Source organism: Chaetodon auriga, chromosome 18 (genome assembly GCF_051107435.1).
Source record: "Chaetodon auriga isolate fChaAug3 chromosome 18, fChaAug3.hap1, whole genome shotgun sequence".
Lineage (NCBI taxonomy): Eukaryota > Metazoa > Chordata > Actinopteri > Chaetodontiformes > Chaetodontidae > Chaetodon > Chaetodon auriga.
Genome location: NC_135091.1, coordinates 1,005,091 through 1,027,739, shown reverse-complemented (window position 1 = coordinate 1,027,739; position 22,649 = coordinate 1,005,091). Strand labels below are relative to the sequence as shown.

At 48.1% G+C, this 22,649-nt stretch overlaps 1 protein-coding gene across 4 annotated transcripts in view; it reads right to left on the bottom strand.

Moving 5' to 3' along the window:
• tbc1d32 (TBC1 domain family, member 32) overlaps window positions 1-22,649 on the bottom strand; it is a 50,176-nt gene that overhangs the window by 13,590 nt on the left and 13,937 nt on the right. For all 4 annotated transcript variants that reach the window (XM_076756074.1, XM_076756073.1, XM_076756075.1 and 1 more), the window contains 9 exons: window positions 21,746-21,833; window positions 21,326-21,444; window positions 20,559-20,678; window positions 20,214-20,302; window positions 13,736-13,858; window positions 11,982-12,090; window positions 9,823-9,916; window positions 9,623-9,748; window positions 7,466-7,549 (listed from right to left, as the gene is read on the bottom strand). In XM_076756074.1, coding sequence (XP_076612189.1) covers window positions 7,466-7,549; window positions 9,623-9,748; window positions 9,823-9,916; window positions 11,982-12,090; window positions 13,736-13,858; window positions 20,214-20,302; window positions 20,559-20,678; window positions 21,326-21,444; window positions 21,746-21,833 — 952 coding nt within the window. The remainder of the gene's footprint in view (window positions 1-7,465; window positions 7,550-9,622; window positions 9,749-9,822; window positions 9,917-11,981; window positions 12,091-13,735; window positions 13,859-20,213; window positions 20,303-20,558; window positions 20,679-21,325; window positions 21,445-21,745; window positions 21,834-22,649) is intronic.

Below are 22,649 nucleotides of genomic sequence, written 5' to 3'. Positions count from 1 at the left end.
ATTCTGCAGCTTTACAGCGTTAATTGTGATGTTTGTGCGATGGCGCCATCAAAGCGGCCTGGGTAATTCCACAGCAGCATTATGACGGTTTAGAGCCGCGGAGCCACGAACAGGTTCAGAAGTGAGGAGTTGTGCAGAAAAACAGCAGCATGAAATCTTGAAATGAGGAAGCTCTTTATCTCAAGACTTTGTCTGCTGCTGCAGTCAGATACTGGGAGCACTGGAGACACTGGAGAGGGCAGGCTCCGCGCTCAGGCCTCGGCTCTGCACACATGGCTGAGCTATCGGCCCCAGCAGCCCTCTCATGGGCTCTTACTTGGCACCATTAAGAGCGCAGAATCATAAAAACATATTAGTTTTTGGAGTTACAGTTGTGATTGTGTGGATGAATGAAGCAATAACTGCGGGAAGACTGATATTTTGTTTTGGAAGATGTTTCCGCTGCTTTGTGGCTGTGGGGGAAATAATATCATCACATCTGTGCTAATGGATCCCCTGCTTCAGACAGTCTGTGGTGACATGATGAGAAGATTTCTACAATTAATATGAGGAGTGTCATCCAGACGGCGTGAGTGGCGGGGAAAACTTCAAATCCAATTGAGCGACTAATGGTGCAGAAACGACGATACGGTCGCTGTAATCTTCACATTCCAGTGATAATTCAACACTGTTAGCGCAGAGAAATCAGAGAGGAGCCACGTGGATTCATCACAGCTCATCAAATCTGTGTTAACTGAGGGAAAGCAGCTCGACGAGGGCGTGAAGGACGGCGAGCGTTGGCATCTCACCCTCCTCACATACAGGATGAGGAGCTCTAAAACCTTCCTGCCGATGCTGGCGACTGTCTAATGGAGATGAATGCTCTCCTGCTGTATTTAGTCCCTCCTCCTCTTCATCATGTGTCGCTGGTGTCTACTTTAACAACTACAATCCCACCGTTTAACTGTTGTTAAGAGGAGCTGCTGCTGAAGGACGGCACACGCAGCGACTCCCTGACATTTGTGTTACAGTCTGCTGTTAACTGACTGTGGACGTGAAGAAGAGTCATCTGCCTTCGGCTTCCAGTGGATTCCAGGATCCTGACAATCCTGCTGCGCTGAGCACAGGAGACCCTCAGGTGGCTGTGTGAGACCCTCCTTTGTCCACCAATCAGACACCTTCATCAAGTGTGGGGATGAGACCACAGGAAACGTCTCCCTCCATGAGTCACATCCAGGTGGGAGCTTTTCTACCCTCAGTGTTGACATGACGGAGGAGCTGAGCTGCTCCTCAACTCCTCCTCTGTGGTCAAACCACAGCATGACGGAGCAAAACCAACAACGCCTGACCAGCTGGACTTGTGTACTTCTACTGCAGTAAAGGGTAAACATCCTGCATTTAAAATCTTTCTTGAGTAAAAGTACAGGTGTAATCTCACCAAATGTACTTCAGCTGTCAAAGGACAAACTTCTGTGCACCTGAGATCAGTTCAGAGGGTTTTCAGATGGTCGATGAGTCGAAAAGAAGAAAAAACAAAGCTCTGCTCTGCATGTTTGACACGTTTCTCAAACTTTGTTTTTGTTTTCTTTTAGGAATTATGGCCACACGAACGAGACCATGTGAGAAGACTGAAGCGTCTCAGAGACGTCTGACAGCTGACAGACATCCAAACTTCAGAGGTCAGAGGTCACAGAGAGGTCGAGAGCGACTGCTTTGATCTTAAACAATTCAGTGTTTGTCCTAAGCTTTGATATCAAATGTGCTCTGAAACACGAAGTAACCACAGCCGTCAGAGGCAGGAGCACAGTGTTTCCCTCAGACCTGAGGATGAAGTTTATCCCGGAGTCGAGCCTCGGGCCTCTGAGAGCATCCAGACTGAGAGAGAGCTTGTTAATGAGGCCGCCTGCGTGGAAATCTGGACGTACAGGACTGAAATCACTCTGCCTCTTTGAAATATCCTGTATGTTGATCCTGCCTTCTGTTTCAAACCTGCCACTGCTGAGTACTGTACCTGTTTTATGCAGGTTTTTCTTGATTTTTAGCAATTTTAGAAGGCTACGGTTTCTCGTATGTAAGTACACTGTTAACACAGTCGCATTGAGCTGACGTGTTTTTGCTTTTTGGCTGTTTAAAGGACAGAAGTGCTTCACACCAAAGGCAGAACGTGGTGAGAAACCCGATTGAAGGAGGGCTCGCTCGCAAGGCGCAGATCTCCATCTGAGCTATTAAGATGTAACACAAGCATAAAAAGGAGCTCTCTCTTTGTTTCCAGCCACCCAATTTCAACAGGCGGCTGAAATAAATGAGAGCGCTGGACAGCTGCCTTCAGGAGGCAGAGCCATGAAGGGTGAGGAGATACAGCTCCGAGCAGAGAGCTGACAGAGGTTAATACTCGGCAAATGAGTCTGCGCTCTCCATACAATGGGAGCACTCGAGTAGGGCAGAGTGGCTGAGACTGTAGAGTACGTCAATCAAACACTCCTACCAGACACACACACACACACACACACACACACACACACACACACACACACGCACGCACACACACACACACACACACACACACACACACACACAACTGGCAGACTGCAGAATTCAACAAGAGGCCTGACAGCTGCCTGCTCTATTTGGTGAGAGGAATAATAGAGGGAAAATGGAATAGCTGTGTGTGTGTGTGTGTGTGTGTGTGTGTGTGTGAGTGAAACAGAAAGGACACCAGAGAACCTTCATTTTAAAAGCAATGAGGACATGTAGAAACGTGGGCTCATATTCCGGTTTGATGCTGGAGCAGCAGGTGAAAAACCGTTTTCAGGGCGTCGCAGATTTAATAGGACGGCGTCTGTTCGACAGCACCGGCGAGGGATTTCCTGCCGACACGTCTGAGCCCAGATGAGATGCTCAGGTGAGACCACTCGTTATAAGAAAAATTTGTTTGTCTTTCCCAAAACTCGTGACGCACACCTGTAAACTCACTGTGACGTCATTTAGTGTGAAGCCTCCAGTTTGGGATTATGGCCGTTGCCATCCTGGTTTTTGGAGAGAACGTGACCATATTTGGACACGAGGGTGGGGCAGGGGAGAGTACAGATCGCTGAGCCTCCATCCTGATTCGACCTGACTGAAAAGCTGGTGTTCGCGTGTGTTGAAGAAACGACTGAAACTCATCAGAAACTTCACTGACGTAACACATCAGGTGGAAGTCATTTTCTCATAGGCTTCCATACAATCAGACTTCTTTTTGCAACCAGTGGCATTGCGTCTACAGTCTGTCCCACAGTCCAACTTTTGACATAAACAGTATTTTCATATTCATATATTCTGGATTTTTCAGTGAAGCAGAGTTTTTAAGGAGCTGATTCAGCTTCTCGGAGGAGAAAACTGTCGGACACAAACGATTATTTGTGAGTATTTTTGTGTCTTAAATCCACTCTGGTGTTTTTCAAACTGCTCTTTCTAATGATTGCAGCCACTCTAAATTTGCACAAAGTGTCAGAGACTCTAGAAACTGCAGCAAAACAAGCACCAACAAAACAGTTTTTAGTTTTTATTTCATGTTTCCACCTGACTTTTTTAAGTTTACAGCAAAGCCTTGAACCCATCCCGTTCCTTTCGTACCCTCTCTGTTGGCCCTGCACTGCGAATTAACATAACTGACTGTGATGTATAATTTGTGTGTCAGGACAAAAAAAAACTTGACTAAAATCTTAATCAGCCGGTCTCAAAGTGTGCGAGGACGACACGCTGGAAGTGCTCGCTGGGAATAAAATGATGTAAATGAGCAGCGCTCGCTTCTAAAAACGACGTGTAAAAGCATGAAAAAAGTGGAAAAATCAACAACTTTGAAGTGTGTGAGTGAACTCTGATTAATAAATGATCAAAACAAACAGCAGCATTAAGACTCTTCATCAGCGGCGCCTCAGAGAGACAGACAGCACCCACAGAAACGTCCCAGCAGCCTTCGGTGGAAAAGGGCCAGCTGACAAGTCCTCTCCTCATTGGTCGATCCATAATGAATAAAAGCACGCTGAACACGTTCCACTTCCCCTTCAGATCCCTCTGATTCATTTTTCAGGCTGCAGAAACACTACAGACAGATGCTGCGTTTATTCACTGTCTTCTTGTCAGAGAGGACTCGACTAATTCAACTGAGCGCCGGCGTCCTTTCACTCCAGCTATCTGCTGTCCCTCGTCGCTCGGGGACGCTGGTCTGAATACAGAGACACACTTAAAGCCAATCACAGCCTGCGCAGCGCTCGCAGAGGGCGCATCGCCTTCAGTCCCACACTAACTACCTTTGAAGGTGCTCCTTCTGACGCAGCTCGCAGGTATCTGCCACCGCTTCCATCGGCGGGAGGTCGATCACATGTCCTCTGACTGTGTTCGGCTCATATGAAGCAAACTTCCAGATCATCTGAGGTCAGCTTCAGCTCCTCGTTTGCCTTTTATTAGATCAAACCTGGAGCTACTTATTCACAGCTCTAACTTTTTATTATTGTTTTATTCTATTTACCTCACGTCTGTCCTCTTTTTGAATCCTCTACACAGTTTATATCACATTGTCTTTTGCCCTCATATCTGATGAATGAGCCTGCAGGTGGTCACAGCTGCCGACGCCTCCTCCAACGACTGGGACCAATCTTGTCATCAGGTGGCCTCAAACGGTGAACTCACAGTCCAAAGACAAAGTTCTTCCACTCAGACAGATAATCCACTCAGAGGAGCAGCAGATCTGAACGTTAATGCAGCTCTTTGGTAGTTTTGGAGTTTAAAAGCCGTAAAGGTGCACTGAGCCACGGGAAATGGTCAAAAGTGACGCAGTCAGTCATCTAATTGTCAGTTTTGGTAAACAGATGTGAGGAGAGCTGAGCTTTTATCGTTTTAATATGGACAAGAGTGAAAACTCAAAGCCGTTCTGTACTTTGATGGACAGAAACGGGCCGAATACAAATGTTTTCTAGCATTTTGGTGCAGCTGACAGAGTACGACTAACAGCTGCTGGCTGGTGTGGTCGGAGCAGGAGGAGCACAGGTAAAACACCTGGTGACTCTACACAGTGACTGATCTTCACTGACACCTGCATCACATCATCTCTCCACTAAATTACCTGCAAGAACAAGTGAAGGTCTGCAGAGTCTTTGTTCATTGATGAGTCTTTCAGGCCGCCGTCCTTCACGGTCTGATCAGCTCAGAGGACAAAGAATCCCTGTAAAACATCCAATGTGAGCCCACGTGAGCAGAAGCGGAGGAACACACCGCAGACGTGTGGTAACTCTCACAAATGAAGATGAAGAGCCACCGCTTCCTTCTCTTCCTGTGAGACGCCGCTTCACGTTCCGCTCGATGAATGTGCTCGTTTGAGTCGCTCGATGTGGGAGAAGAAGCCGACCACATGACACCGATCAGCTGATCCAGTCCGCAGTCATCAAAGTCTTTTCTTCTTCTGTCGCTGCACTTTTACCTCCCTGCTCGACGTGAACGTATGTCCTCTGGTTCATCACCTCCAGTGCTTGAATCATGTCACTGATCAGTGGCAGCTGGCATTAAACCACGATGTGAGCGGAGGCCTCAGCACAAGTGATTGAATTCAGATGTGATTTCCATTATTTCCAGCGATGAATTGATTTAAAACATTTGGCACCGACACAACAGCATCAATGCTGAGGCTGTTTGTTATTTAAGCTAATGTGACAGGATTGATTCAACATAAAGAGCTAATTCATTTCATTCAGGGATCCCTTGATAAGAGGATTTTGAGGGGATTTGTTGCTGCGTGTTGGAAGTAATGAAGCGGGAATATTTCTCTTTGTTGTTATTAAAACTTGTGGAAAGAGATGAAGAGTCAGTTTAAACTGTAAAATAAGACGAGTGATGGAAGGAGCACTTCAAAACCTTTAGGAGGATTTACACTTTTTTCTGACTTTTTACTGATCAGCAGCTTTTCTCTGGAGCTGCCGTCAGTCTGATCAGGTTGTTCAGCCCACCGGCTACCAAACGAGCCGACCGCCTGAGACCGTTCACCAGTCTGAAAGTAGAGACGGAGCTCGTTTTGACCGGAGGGAAAACGCTGAAGATGACGAGGACGGTCGTGACTTCCACACGACGCTGAAGAGGTTCGTCAACAAAGACTAACCATCAGAGGCTTCACCATGTCAAGACAACACTCCTCCACCCCGACCGGGCTGTAGCATCAGTCCTTGAGTCCATCCCATTATCTACATATCAATATCATAACCTGAGAAACGTCTCCGTTCCTTCAGACTTTGGAGACTTTTGTGCATCTGCTGCTCGGCGTCGGTCCAATGAAGAGCTGTCAGCTGTGCAAACAGGAAGTCACATGAAGTACGTGCTTGATTTATTTCCGTCTGCATGCATGGAGAATGTGTGTTTAAGCAGCAGTCATGCAGCTTGTAGTGTGGGAAACATCTGATGATGGAACCAAACCGACCGTTTCCTCATCAAGTCAAATATTATCGATGCAGTTTGAGGCACGTTGTGTTATTTTCACGAGACGTCATCTTAAATCTTCCATCGTGGCACTGATCAAGTCTCAGGTCTGATTCTTCTACGTTACCTGTGAACGGGTCACATGTCAGCAGGCCAATATCAGTTTTCTGTCAGCTGCTTCAGGCGATCCCGGCCGTCACCATTCAGCTGTTTAACAAGCGATCGATGGAGGACGCCGTGTGTGTGCTGCAGCCTGTTTCAACTGAGTCGTGTGTGAAACTGAGACACAAACGAGGCTGAAGTTTGAACTTATGCACAGCAGACTGCTGAGCTCTTCAGTTACCTCAGCCACCTCCACAGAGAGGTCACAAACACCTCAGGGTGTCCGGCTTTGAGTGGGGAGCCTTCAGGGCTTCCATCCACTCGCTCCAGTCAAGGTCAGCAGCTCTCTGCCGCCTGCTGAACCAGCCTGGCTAAAGCCCCGCACCCCCCATCAGACCCCCCGTTAACCCGTCTGCTGTTCAGGTGCTCTGAAGGTGGGAGTTAGAGACATTCAGTCAGCTCAAGTCAAAGATATTCACACTGAATGAGGAGCTATAGATTGTGTACCAAACCAGACACCCTCCACCCCCCAGATGAGCGACTGGGTCCCTCCCATCGAGGCTCGCCTCCACATGACTTCACACTGTCCAAGCGGAGCTGAGGGGACAACATGGACCTGCTCAGACAGTATGAGCGCAGATGCCATGATGCAACAGAAACATCAATCATAGATGGTTGGCCTGAGGTCCTGCTGTCAACCCAGCCGTGCAGCTCTGGACCACCTCCATCAGTCTACGTACTCACTGAACTCCACATCAGTTCACCCTCTTTCACCTGCCGACACACCAGACCACCAAACCTCATGGGTCGTGGGCCCCCATGCTCCCTGTTTGGAGGTCAGATTTAAGCCCCGTGTCCAGAGGACCTGGCTGACTCTCTGATCCACAGAGAGCCCTTTGGTTCTTTTAGAAAGCTCAACGTGTTCCTCTTCCTCACTGACCTTTGTACTGGGCCGGAGAGAAGAAGCACTCGCTGGAGGAGTTCGATAGATGGACCACAACCTTCTCCAGAAGGTCAGCCAGCACTGGGGAGAGAAAACACACACACACAATAAAAGATATGCTCGTACAGCGACAAACATGGAGGTCAAACACATCAGCGTCTTGACTTTATTTATAGAAGGTGGAGAGCATCCGGTCACGTTCTCCGCTCAGCGGCCCAGTTTCAGTGTCAGTGGACCGGAAAGCTGTGAGCTGTACAGTGTGTGTGTTTAATGTGCATCTCTGAGTCACCCACATAAAAAAGGCCAAAAGATTCATGAGTCACATGGACAGTTTGACACGAAGCAGCTCTGAATCTATGACGGATGAGGCAGAAGGTCACGGCCGAGCTGCAGGAGCACGTGTACACAAGCGCCATCGCTGCGCTTCACTTCGCTAACGTGCACGTTTTCAGCTTCACCACCACCGACTGCTCTCAAGCAAACCGGACGACTTCGCTTCCAGCGTCACGTGACGACACCACCCACAGTCACTTGCTGTGTGTTTAAACGTGGCCTTGCGGCGGCGACTCAGGCCATCAGATGAGAGAACACTCTGAGCACAAGCGACCGCGTCTCATCGACGAGCTGCTGAGGGAAGACAATTAAGCAATCGATCAGCTGATGAGACAGTGAGGTGTGTAACATGCAAACAGTTCTCGTGGTGAGCGGTCTGACAGTGAACTCCCTCGTCATCGCTTTTGTCTCACAGCTGTGTCGAGGCCGCTCAGACAGCGATGATCACAGTGTCGTCATACTCGGCGTAGAAGCTCAATAAATTGTCTCATAAGTTGGTTTGTTTAGTTGTTCGACTATAATTGCTACGATTTCCTTCACTGGATGTTTCTTAAAAAGCAGAATGCCAGCCTGGGCGTGTTTAATGAGGCGCCGAGTGAAAGAGCTCTTCTACAGCAGAGAGAACAGACCATAAATCCTCCAGTGAAAAGCCTGAAATGACGCTTTCACAGCAGCTCAGCAGAGCGCTGATGAAAGGATGAAATCACAGTATGGTTCATGCATTCACGACGAGCCTGTCAGCGCTCCTTCACTTCAGTGTGTTTCTGTCCTGAACAGCAGTTCACTCTCATGGTGGCTGTCAAAGCGTTCTCTAAAGGTCTGGACATCAGATCTACGTCATGGACATGCAGGAGCTCACGTTCCTGCTGCTCACTCTTCACCATAAACATGGATCTGCGAGTGGAAAATGTCCACGTGGACACAGAATGGTGCAGCGTTTCCCATACGTTGATGTATTTGTGGGAGCTCGCCATAATATCAACACCGACCGCCACATATTGATTTTTTTAGTTTTATTTTTACCATATAAAATCTTATTTCACTGCAGAGCTGCACTCAGCGCATCGATTCGCTCAGCCCTCCTCTCACAAACACAACAGGCCATCTGTGAACAGCCCTCGTCTTCAGGAGGAAGGACTGCTGTTGGCTTCTCCCCGCAGAGACGACGGCCGGCCGAGATCCTGAGCAGAATCAGTCCAGAGCCCAGAAATCTGTCCAGAACTGATGCGTTCGGGTTGGTCCATCTGTGTGTCGAGGTTAGCGCGTAGCTGCTCGTCAGCTGGAGATGGATTAGATCTCAGTGGATTCAGACATGTTACAGGGTGTAAATGCATCAGTGTCTCTGAAACGCTCAGGTCATCTTCACGCCTTCCTTCAGCTAAAGCTGCACTGAGAATGAGCGTCGTCCCTGATCAGTTCGACCTCCGGATACTTTAAATCTGTGAGAGCAAACTGAAATGTGTGAGTGAGGGAGCGCCGTGAGTTCGAGCCCGTGAAGACGATGAAACTGTCGCTGCTTGTTGTCCAAGACTGTAATTCATCCACCTGTTTGTGTTAGCTTTTGGATAGCTTGGAGCTTGCTAGCTGCTGACTGATACAGTGCACATGTGATTCTCCTTCAACAAACTCCTGCAGCCAAAGACTCAAAGACTCATTACCCAGAATGCCTTGTCAAATAATCAAGGAACAGAGAGTTTACCCTTCATGACACATGCTGAGCTCTTCTTAACTACAAGTTAATTTTAAGTTTAACTCTGTGAGAAGGTCGGAAACCCTGGACAGAAGGGAAGCCCGCGGCGACCCAGTGGAACAGTGTCTCACCTTTTCCAGTCACCACGTTGGGTTTGGAGGTCATGGCTTCGCAGTAGAGTCTGCGGCAGTTCTCCATCCAGCCGTCCTCATCCTTTGAGTCTTCAGATGATCCCAGAAACGCGCTGATCTCAGAGTCTGAGCAACAGGAAGAAGGTATCAGTGAAAAATGACAACAATGCAGCAGACAAGTGGAGACTCCGTCATCTTACCCCGTGAGTCCTGGTGGACCTCCGGTGGCTCTGAAGTGTAGCACTGAGGCAGAGGGCAGCCTGAAAACATGGGCCAGGGGTAAGGATCCTCCCCCTGGAACGAGCAGACACACAAACCGTTTGACTGACATCTCCACGCACATACAGACATGGACGGAAGCTGACTGCTGGAGGTCTTCACGCCCTCCTGATTAAACTTCTGTCTTCAGACTGGTTTCTGCACTGCTGTTAATGAGTCTGCCCGGTAACTGATGTGTCATTCTGCTGCATTTGTTTGTAATTTAATATACTTAAAACTGTCTGATGACAGCCAATGAAGATCATTTCAAACCATGAACGGTGCAGTTAAACAGGGACAATGGATTCATTACGGAGTGATTGTTCACGTCGAGCCGGCAGCAGTTTATCAAGTCATTATTTCTTTTCTTTAGAGCCCGTTTGCGCTCCGTACGCTCGTCACATCTCAGCTTTAACCGTAACTTTCGAGTCATCGCACAGCGCTCTAAACGTTAACATGGTCTCTGCTCACCACGATGCCTGCAGGTGTTTGAGTCTGTCGCTCAGGTGATGTGCTGCTCGGACGCAGGTAAAGCTCTGGGTGACGGTTAGACGCTGGTGATCGCATCCAATCAATGTACAGCATCAGCAACGAGACGTGATGTGCTGAACGTTTGACTGTTTTCTCCTCACACACTCGAGTTCAGGTCGTCAGCAGCAAATCATTCATTCAAATCATTCAGCAAAAACTTTGAGCCATTTAGAGTAAAAGAGCGAAACTCAACATGTGTCCTGACTGACTCACGGTGGAATAAAGTCTAAAGGCTAAAGTCCCAGAACAACCTTCTTCAGTGCATATTGAACACTTTTCATAGCTTTGTGTTCTGCAGCAGCACAATAAATCGAACATCGTTTACTTGGTCCAAACTGGAAGTCTAAACATGATTGAAATGCATTTGGTGAATATTCTGACAGACCGTCTGAAATGTCAGGAATAACCATGATTTCACTGCAGTGAAGCTTCAGGTTTGCTTCATGAACTTCACTCACAATCAGTGTCTTTAACAGCTCGATGAGAAACAGAAGGAGGCTCATCCGTTGACACTCTCTCCTTCACAAACCGCTCTCACATCCTTTCCTTGACCTCGGTGTAAATTGGTTTCCTGTTTTGCGCTCTGCATAAACAACAACTAAATAATTGATATTTATCCCAAAACGTGGCGAGTAAATAAGGCTGCAGGCGTCCGGCGGCGACTGGAGCCCTGCTGGCACAACGGCTGAGCACAGAGGAGGAAGAACGAGTTTGTGTTGATGAAAAAATCTGAATATTGTGATTAAAGAATAATTACACAGCAGATTAAAAGGAAATTAATCTGTTCAGTGACTTTTACACAGCAGCAACTGCAAATTTCTCCATTTCAAGGTTTTTATTCTCAGTTCGGAACAAAGGAAAAACAAACCCTGTGAACGATGTGATGAGAAGCAATCGCAGCACAAACGTCCAATAAACGGCGACGTCGGCTCGTGTCGGCCTGCAGCTCGACAAACAGACCTCCAGCGGCGAGGCTTCGGCGTGTTTGTCTGAACCGTTTTTAGGAAAATAACATCTCACCAAAGGATGTTTGGACACTGAAATGTCTCCAAGACATCTGTCCACCGCAGCCTCACAGCCATGCTGCCGCTGCTGTGGACGAAGGACAGACGTGTGCAAACTTTATGGACATTGACGGAGGGTCGAAGGAAACGCCTGCTGTGCTGTTACGACGCTAAACGACGGCAGCGCCCCTGAAGCGACCGACCTCCTGCACAAAGTGTCGCTCTTCACGCTCAGACTACAAAAAATAATCCATCAGTAGAGACCCGACTGAAGGGCATTTATGTCAAATAACATAAACAGCAATTTCTTTTATGTTTTTTACATTTCAGGTCGGCCAAATCGAACTCTGTGGTGGCCCAGCTTTGGTCCACGGGCCGCGCTCTGGGCAGCCCTGTTGTAGCGTTTAGCTTGTTCATAGCTTGACTTGTTTTAAAGTATTTTCGTATATTAAAGGTTTTTCTTACTTCAGTGAATAACGAATAAAACACACCTGACCCTGATTTTCTTTGCTTTAAAAGCAGAAAGACAGATTGTACCGACAGCGGAAAGACAGAGCACAGCTGACCTCCTGCAGGGCTCGAGGGGGGAGCTTCCTCTCGGACGGACCCCCCACCACGCTGACACGGACCAGCACGTGATTCCTCTCCACCGACAGGCCGTCGATGATGAACTCCCTGAGAAGGTTTCACAGAAAGACAAAGCGATCAGACAAAGACGAGGAAAGAAAGGACAGAGGCGAACAGAAGGACCTCGAGCTGCACTGAGATCTGGGACAGGACGACCACACGAGGAAGAGACGGCAAGCCGGTCCCGTCATGACGAGTAAAATACACGCATCATTATGGCCCTCCAGTTCACCGCCACGTCAGACGCTCCGCAGTTTACTGGAGCTCAGATAAGTTTCTTTTGAAAAGTCTTTTAAAAGACTTTGTGAAGCCTCTGAATGACTCTGACTATATCGCTGCTGCAAGGCGAGTTAGAAAAGAAAGAGAGACGAGTGTCCATGTAGAATTTTAGATAAGATCACAGAACTCTCCAATTATAAAGGCACTTCAGGGTCCAGGGGTGTCAGCCTTGGCGGATCGGTCTCATAGCTGAAGCAATTTGGGCTTGAAATTGGTAATAAAGGGGACTATTTTTTCTACAGCGTGACTTTAAAGGGCCTGTTTGCCATAAAATGAAATTTGCATACATTTCTTTGTGAATAAAACAAAAAAAGTCCCAGCAGGGGTTGAACGAAACGTGGCGAGTGCACTGACTGAAAACAAAGAGAGTCAGGAAGAGCGACGCACAACAGGAAGCAGGAAAAAAAAAAAAAAAAAACACTGAAGAGAGAGGGAGGAAAAGATGAGGGTTAGAAAAAGAGAGATGATGTCTGTGATGATAACAGAGGACAAGGAGGGCAGGAAGGGAGAATAAATTAACAAGTCATCACTCTCCAGAACACAATGTGAGTCGGCACTTCAGGGCCATTTCCATTCAGCAGCAGCAGCCGGGCCTCTGCCAGCCATCACCCAGAGAAAGGAGCTCTTCAACACCCACTTTCACAAATGGCCTTTTCACTGCGCTTCCGCCTTATTTCTTTTTATTTGTGACAAGGCAAACAAACAAACAATTTCTCATGCGAGCGATGATTAAATTGTAAAGTGTTCTGTCACATCGGGATGATGTACGGAGCAGCAGACGGCGAGAGGGCGACCGCCTACGCTTCGGAAACGATGAACTGAACATTCCGGAACAGACGCGAGGCCGAAGTGCAGGAAGTGCGTTCGATTTGAGGAAACACGCTGATTTGTTTTCAGAGCACTATGGAGCTGTGCTGGTTAGCCTAGCTTAGCATGAAGGCCAGAGGACGCCAGGTTCACCACTCCACATTCACCCATTCACGCTCCAGTGACAGCACAGACCGTCTGTTTTAACCAGGCTAACCATTCTCCTTTGCTTTCAGTCTTTATGCTAAGCTAAGCTAAGCTAACCAGCTCCAGCACCACACAGTGCACAGATATGACATTAATATTCACTAAAATGAGACTTCCTGTGTTTTCAGATTATATTAAATTAGATTATGAGTTATTCTACATTTGTCTCTAAGGACATTGTGACATAAGTTTCAGCTGACTGTTCCCATCATGCACTGGGACTGGGAAAAGGACAGTAATGAAAGAGAATCACATGACTAACAGTAAATATTTCTGAATGTATTTCTGTATGAGCATTTTCACATCATTTATCATTTTGTTTTTGCAGGTTGGACAAACGGCTCAGACACAGATAATGACATCACTGCGTGGCTGGCTGTGGGTGTCTGCGGGTTCATACCCTCCGCTGGCGTCCGGCTCGGTGACGTTCTCCCTCTGGCTCTGCAGCAGCAGGGAGCAGATGTTGTACTGGCTCTCCAGCAGCAGAAAGGAGTCCAGATTACAGCAGAGCACACTGAGCAGTCTGCAGCAAAACAAACAAAGACATCAAATTACAGGCGGGACTGGCATGATGAGATACTGCAGCACAACAGCGGCGCCATGGAACGCGGTCCACGCCGCACAGCCACGCAAACACAGACCACATTTGGACTTTGGTTGTCTCCTTCCTCAGGCTTCCTCTGCCTGCAAGTGTCCTATCAATCAGCACAATGTCTCTCCACCAGCTCGCCGTAGCCAATCGTGAGCTTTGTTAAGTAGGGAGCCTTTGGGGAGAGCTCCACGGTTCATTTTCAGCTGCTGGTAATGACACCAGGCTGCAGCAGCATGTCGACACACCACAGCGTGTTTTAACTGTTTCACATGCAGAGAGGGAAAGAATCCCACGTTTTAACCACGGGTCAGCTTTAATACGCACACTTTGTGCATTCTGAGGGAATAATAAAGCTGGAGCAATCATAGAAATCCTAACAAGGTTTGTGTGCCTCCCCGCCATCAGCACCGGAGCTCTGAACGTAGAAATCTGCATTTAAGTGTTCATCAGAAAGGTCAGTGTGTGTCAGCACCGCCCAAAACAATCCAGGTGATGTTTGTCTGCCTGCTCGGCATCCCTGCTATTAATGTGACCAAACCTGCCTTTGAAATATATGAATATATGCATCAAAGAGGCCTTTTCTGGACTGCGTTGATCTCCTTTCACCCATTTCCTCCCCCTGTCTGTCAGCGTTCGCCTCTCTCTTCCTTTGATTCAAATGTTTAGAAGTGACGTGAGTGTTCAGACTGGAAGCAGAGGCCAAAGAAAGTTAAAGGAATCATCTCCCAGCACCTCTAAAGCTCACGAATGTGCACGTTTTACATCAGCTGCTATTAATTTACCACCATTTCTTTCAAAATTAGGCTTAAAAAAACAACAAAAGCACAATGAAGTGAGCAGAAATGTCAGAGTTATTCTGAGCCATTAAAAGGCCGTTTGAAGCAGCTTTCCACTGAATGTCATGTCAGTCTCTGACCGTATGCTGATGGTTGAAACTCCGCGTGCTGGTCGGCGTGTCGTCTGCGTTCGTCCTTGTGAAAAGCATCTCTTCTTTCAAGCGGCTGCTTCGTTTCCCGATGTGCTGGGCAGTTGCTCGGACTCCTGTTTGACTGACACCTCGACTCAGTCAGTCTGACAGCAGCACAGCAAGAGGCTGAGAGTCTGTCAGGCCTCCTGACCTCTCTCTGTTTGACAGGAAGCAGCAGAGAACCAGGTCTGCCTCCACTTTGTCTCTCTGATAGGCATCTCAGCTCTCTCCAATCAGAGGGCTTGAAAAATCTAACTTTACCTGCTCTCAATGGCAATTCATTGGCAACCCTGTTAAAACAGCAGCAGTGGAAATTTTGTCGCCTGCAGGAGTTTTCATTCTCGGGTTGCACCTAATGATTATTTTTACTATCAATTAATCTGCTAATTATTTTCTCAATTCGTCATTCGATCCATAAACTGGCTGTTTTTGAGTGTGTTTGCCTCTAACCTGCTAACCAGAGTCTGTGCAGAAGACATTACTGTAATGACACTTTGAACGGCTTGGCACAATTAACAAGGCACAGTTAGCTCCATAGGACGCCACACACCCTGATGTGGGTGATGCGTAAAGGCTGATTAGCAGCACAAAGCGGTGCAGTGGGACAGCGTCTCTGATTGGACAGAAATTGATGTTTTAGTGACAAAGATCGGGAGAGTAACTGGTCACGTTTAGTTTGATTTCTCCACATGAACTCAGAGTCAGAGATCGACTCACTTTCTCAAACACTGCCGTCCATCTCACCTGAGCTCAGGTGTTGTCATTCGTGCTGACGGCAGCTCGTCTCATCTCACGTTGAGACTCGTGCCGAAGCGTGCGGCGATGACAGATGATTACTCCCCGATGACACGCCCAAGCGCATCACAGGACTTCTGCATAAACCAATTACAAACAGTAATGTGTTTGCCAGTTGGACTGATCATCATGCTGCTGATTGATTAGTCATGCCTGAGGTAAGATGCAAATGGGGACTTCATGGAAGTACCATCAGGGAGGCTTACATCATTGACATGTGGAGGGCCTCCTTAAATCAATCAGAAAATCATTAAAAGGTGCAGCGATGCAAAGAAAACGTCGATATGAAGAAATTGTTTCCCGGAGGTTTGTGGAAATGCAAACATGAGAACATCCCAAAATCAGCTTCGAAGCTCTGCTTCTATAGAAATACACAACAAAAATGCTTCAGTCATTGATCTGCACACGTCCAGGTGGCAGCACAAACAGCCTGCGGGCAGTTTGCATCTACTGAGATCAATTAGAAGCTGCACAACAACACGAAGCTTCAGCGTACTGACGGGAAGCTCAGCGAACAAAGAGGCGCTCCACTTTAGGCCGTCTCGTTGATGAAAGGGAATAAACACAAGTATTGATCTTGATATTTATTCCTAATCTGCTGTAATCGAGTTAACGTTGTGAAAAAAGTCTGGACTCAAACGTGAACGAAAACTTCACTCATCGAACAGTTTGAGTCCGTGAGGTCTCATCCTTCATGATGCGTGACGTTCTGCACACGCACACGCTCGACGTGTTCGGAGCACCAACAGCAGAGCGGGTGGAGTAAAAGGGGGGGGGTTGCCATGCCAACAAAGAGGCTTTTCACAACAAGGGAGAGGGTTGAGGGATTTTAGCTCTCATTAGCCTGTGAGGATCAAGAGGGTGGAAATGGTGGCTCCTGTTTTGAAGAGCTGCACTTGAGGAACGCTCAGCGCATGTTTGCTCGACACGCCGTCGCTGATTAAACCTGCGAGGAGGAGTCTGTGAGGCGACAGAGAGAAGAGGAAGAAGAGGAAGAAGAAGAAGAAGAAGAGGAAGAAGAAGAAGAAGCGACAGAGCAGAGCAGAACAACTCCGATGACTCCGAAGGCCGAGTCCACGGTTATACTCTGCATGTTACCATCAACAAATCCCACAAAGAACAATGAGCTGATCCTGCTAACAGGCGCCCGCGTGTGTGTGTGTGTGTGTGTGTGTGTGTGTGTGTGTGTGTGTGTGTGGAGCTGGATGTGTCTCATTGCTCTGTGCCGCAGAGCTCCATCATTGTCCAAAAAACAAATTAAAAACTCATCAATGAGCTCCGCTGTTACACTGGGCGACGTTTGTTTATTACAGTGAACACGGGCTCTGCACTTCGTTCTGAGTCGACTCCAGATCTGCTGTCATAAACGCTAAATGTGCCTTAAATGTGTTAAAAAACGGGACCCAACAAACGCACCGTTTCCTCCAGAGAGTCGAGTTCGTAAGATGACTGTTTCAACAGGACAACCACTTCCATCTCATCCGCTCCCAAAACACCTGTTTGGAACATTCCACAGGTAAACAGGCTCATTGGTGACAGGTGAGAGGATCATGATTGGTATGAAAGGGGCATCCACCCATCCATCCATCCATCCATCCACCCATCCATCCATCCATCCATCCACCCATCCATCCATCCATCCATCCATCCACCCATCCATCCACCCATCCATCCATCCATCCATCCATCCATCCACTACCATATTCTCACAATCAAAGGCTCTTTCTAAACACTCAGTTCCATGCAAACAGCCTTCAGACAAGTAACCTGGAGCTGTCAGTGTATCATCATGAACTGAGTCTGAGTCTCCTCACCCTCTGTCTCCTCACCCCGTCTCCTCACTCCTCGTCTCCTCACTCCCCGTCTTCTCACTTCTCGTCTCCTCACCCCCTGTCTCCTCACCCTCGTCTCCTCACTCCTCGTTTCCTCGTCTCCTCACCCTCGTCTGTTTGACCTGAGGTGAAGCCACTTTCAGTCCACAGTGAGCTTCATATTCAAACAGCCTCAAACCTCATGAGAAAAATGCCGTTTCCTCATATTAATGCTGAGCTCAGAACAAAGCAAATCTGTTTTGGGGTTTTTTTTGGCTCTTCCTGCATTTTGTTCTGCCATTTATTCATCAGCGATATGAAGACAAAGAACACAGAGTCTCTGAATCAGACGGCGTCTGGTTGCCAGGTTGTCGGCGTGATGAGAAAACCAACTGAACAGACTTCAGGCCTCAGCGGAAAATAGAAAAATACGTGTAAAACCTGTGGCAGCAAGCATCCACAGAGAGTCGAACCTTTTAAAAGCTACCTGTAACTCTGTTCAGACTGTCACTCCCCACAAGGGAGGAAACGGCTTTTCCCAAAAATGTAAGGCTTCTTCAGAGGAGAGAGGCTGAAAACAGCCACATTATCAAAAACAGGACCAGTGTTTGACCGTTCGACCCTGAGGTGGATCAGTGCTCGTAACCAGGACAAGGAAGCTTTTTTACTCTGTTCAAACAAAACTGAACCTGGAGGGAATCTGCTCACAGTAAAATCAGCCACTTCATAATGAACTGTCTTTAAACTGCAGGAAAATAAATGTTCAGCAGTGAGAAGCTGAATGAATCCATCACAAACGTCTGAATGTCCTGTGGTTTTCACCTTCCTCTCCATTAGGCTGCAGAGGGCGCTGTTCTCCACTCAGCACCAATCCGGCCGACCCAAACAACAACAGCAGTCATAAACTCGTCTTTACGTCACAGACTCGCTTCATGACCACAGTCCAGTCAGTGCAGGGACAGCCGGCTCGATGTCCTGTGATAACTGAGCTTTTGAAGAGCGTGAAGCTCCTCCTCTGTTCATCTGCTCCTCTGTGATCGTCCTTTAAAGGCCATGAAACGTCTCAATCCGCCTCTGACTGACATGAAAGCACCACTTCCTTCCACAGGGACAACAGGTTGGGTTATTTCACATGCTGCAACGGTGCCTGCCATGTGTTCTTTCTGGTCTGAAGAGATGATGTCATGTACTTCCATGGACCAATCAGGACATGTTTGAAATGACACCGTGAGGCGGTGGTGAACCTCCACGCTCTCCTCGGCTTTACGGAGCTCCGCAGCCGGTTTCACCGTTCCAGTCTGTGCATTTTCAGAACATCGAGGAGCATTTAGCAGCTACAGGACGAGATGTTTCTCCGAGGAGAGCAAGGCTGACAGGAGAGCGAACGATGGACGTAAGCCGGTCACAATCATGACTCTGAATGAAGGCCAACAAGCTCGCCGTGTCGACCAAGAGGTGAGGATACCAAAATCCAAACGACGCACTGATGAGACACACTGCCTGCCCATCTTAGATTTCTTTTGACAGAGTATTTATGAATCACTGCAGTGTGTGAAGAAGCTGCTTTATGATGCAATTTCCCCTCTGGGATCGATACAGTGCTGCCACGTCCCTTCAGGCTGTGGATAATCAGAAAATCAAAGGAAACAGATGCTATTGTGCTGTGGGTGATGCCGGGTTAAAGGTGTGCTTTCAGCATCTAATGCAGCAGAAAAACATGTGAAGACTTTGAATGCAATGGACAGACGTGATGGAAAACACCTGGGAGACACCACAGATGATAACTTCACCCAGCTGATTCCTCCACAGACGAGATGTTCTGGTTTTAATCTCATTGTTTGTCATTTGTTTTTCTTCTGCTCATGCTGGATTTGACTCATTTCTGCTGCGTGGACCTGAACTGACTGCGGGCAGAAATGAATACAGCACCTTTACTCTGCAGAATTAAACCAACAACCTCGAACAGCTCCACACTAACATGGCGGGACTTGACGTACTGACGGTGAAACACTGCATTCGGCACCCCAGGCGAGTCGCAGTGTGCCAGTTTGTCGGCTGAACCCATCAGTCTGGGCGGTAGAGGAGGAGAGCGCCTTGTTCCTCTCACGGCTTCTGGATGTTAACGGGAGTGGGCTGACTGACAGGCCGAGTGAGTCAGCGAGGCTCCAAACAAGTCGCAGCTATTGTGATTCAGAAAGAAGGCAAAGGAATGCACAGTAGCCGCACGACAACCCAGACACACACGTGAAGCTGTGTGGAAACACCGACTGCTCTGCAGCTCAATCAAAAGACGTTTTCAGCCGTTTGCAGAAATTTACCTGAACAATAAACCCCGCCCATTTCAACCTGAAGTCAAACCTGAAGACAGCTTTTCATTTTAGAGGAAGAGGCACCCTTCACACTGATGTCTGCTCTTCATAAATATAGAAAACACACACACACACACACACACACACACACACACACACACACCTTATTTCTCTCTTATCCACAGAAATCCTTTCATCAGCCTTTCAGTGCTGGGTAATCAAAGTATAAAGAACCATGTCAGTCTGCTCCTGCCAGAGGCGGAGTGTGTGTGTGTGTGTGTGTGTGTGTGTGTGTGTGTGTGCGTGTGCGTGTGCGAACACGCATGTGCAGTCGCCAGGTGTTAATCCGACACCTTCCCCACTGATGTTAAGTAATATGGAAAAAAAGGAGAAATCAATCTCACCTCAGGCCGAACGTGTGAGACTGCTCGTAGTGGAACAGGGAATTAATCTTCGCATCTGAATTCACAGCAATCAGCCTGTCAATCAAATCCTGCGGAGTGAAATGAGCAGCTGTGAGAGCGAACGCGATGGTTATCACACAAAAAGAAGGCAGAGCGCATGTTTACGGCGTCAGGTGAGAAATGTACATCGGCCTCGGCGGGTTGGGAGTTTAGCAGGAGGCTTTGAGAGGTAAAACAAATGCGTGGGTGGTGGCTGAAGGTAAAATGAAAGGTACCAACATGCCCTCAAATGGCTGAAAGAAGCATTGCATGAAGGCTGGTCCACACGAGGTGGAAAACACTCACAGGGATGGAGCTCGGCATCTCTCTCAGGGTGTACTCGCTCTTGTTGGCAAGAGGCTGCCGGCCCAGGAGCTCCCACACCGAATGGGAAGAGGACAGCAGGTTGACCAGGGACAGGAAGGACTGGAGAGACGGACGGTGAGACGAGCACAGGGTCACCGGCTGATGCTGGCATCCAGAAACTCACAGTGAAAATTTAAATTGAAGCAACAGAAATGAAGCAGCTGCCGAATGCACGCCATGAAATCCCATAATAAACCACAGGAAGTCCTGCTCTCATCAGTGGAAACACACGAGAACCAGAGGAACCAGTGATCACACACACATGAAAGAGAAGTTCTTTAAAACAGGAGGAACAGAGGCTTTAAAAAAAAATCTAAATCTGAACTGACAGGAGGCGAAAAAGCTGCACTGGAGCCAAACATGCTGGTGTCATCACACAGACACACACAGACACACACAGACACACACACACACACACACGTCTGTCCGTTTTATCTGTTTCCAGCACACACTCAGCTGTGGGGCTCTGCTGGACTCGAGGGTCTCACTGTGTGAATGTAACCTGGCAGCTGACCCCCTGATAAGACGGCTTTAGAGCCACCAGTGGCAGGACACAGGTCACACTTCAGCGGCTGTCCGTCTTCACCGGGCTCGCTTCACCTCCTGTCAGAGACCACACACACACATCCTCACACACTCCATGTTCATGACTCCAGTCCTGTTTGACTGACAGGTCTCAGCTCAAGCTTCGTCCACGCCCACAGTACCTTCAGGCAGCTCCTGTCTATGGGGTCCATGGGCGTGGGCCTGGGCCGGACCACCCTGACGTCCTCGCTGCCGCACTCCAGAACAGACCACAGCTCCACCACCAGCGCCCGGACGAAGCCTGCAACACAACGGCCAGCCAGAGGTGTCAACGTGGATCTGGTGTGAGAGTAACATGGACGTCTCTGTCTGATGTGTCAGACGTGTTCAGATATGATTTACTATGAAACTTCTAGCTGAATCTGATTCACACTTCTCATGAGATCACGAATCCCTGACAGTTAACGCCTCATCTGGCTCTTTCTTCATCCACTTTCCCGTCTCAAACACTGTGACGAATGCGCTGCTTTCTGTCAACGACGCACAAACGACTTGGACCAGGAGCCCTGAGCGTCACAGCTGGCGAGCGCGTTCTTTAGTACCTGAACGGTGCAGAGCCGCCACCCCTGGAGCGGCCGCTGCCACCTGTGTCACCATCACCCCGTAGCCAAACTTCTCACAGCGGCTCACCTGCAGGACACACAGAAACACCAAACAAACAAAGAATTTGAGCTCAGTTTTATTTTATGAACATGAGGATTGTAAAGTGTCTGCTTGTGATTCTGTGTGTAAACTCTGCTTTGACGCTGCCAGAATCCCGAAAAGGCGCCACATAACGTAGTTTGGTAAACCCCGTCATTATTTACAACACAATGTCACAACTAAAAATAGACTAAATACAATTACATCCCATAATTAAAGTGAAATGCCAAACGACAGAAGCAATTACAGCAGTGCGTAAACAATGGCAGTAAATTAAGCCCGCAGGGGATTAGCTAAGGTTTGCAGTGCGACTGACTGAGTGTGTGTGTGTGTGTGTGTCTACAATATGAATCATAGACAATGCTATGTATGTAAGGCATATGCAGAGGCCAGGGATTAATAAATTAAAGCCAGTGTGGGAGCAGCAGCATGTAACAGCCTCCGGGCTGCTGCTGAATACTGAGCAGTCTTCAGGAAATATGACTGTGGCCTTGAGGGGGAGCGAGAGAAACAAATTACCACGACTGTGCAGAATGAACGAGGGACGCCGACGACACAGGCCATCGGACTGAGCGAAGGCCTGCTGGATGGAGGGATGGTGTTAGGAAACACTGAGTGCATGCGTGTTTTATTGTACACAGCAAACATTCGGTCCGTGCAGGAGGAACACATCGTCAGAGACTCAACTTCAGAACAGCTGCTTCAAGCCAAAAGCAATCTGTACATTTAAAGTCCATGTCATCCAAAGCAGGTGATGCAACAGTGTGTGCGTAATGACATTTCCCTCATCCTGCTTCAGGTCAA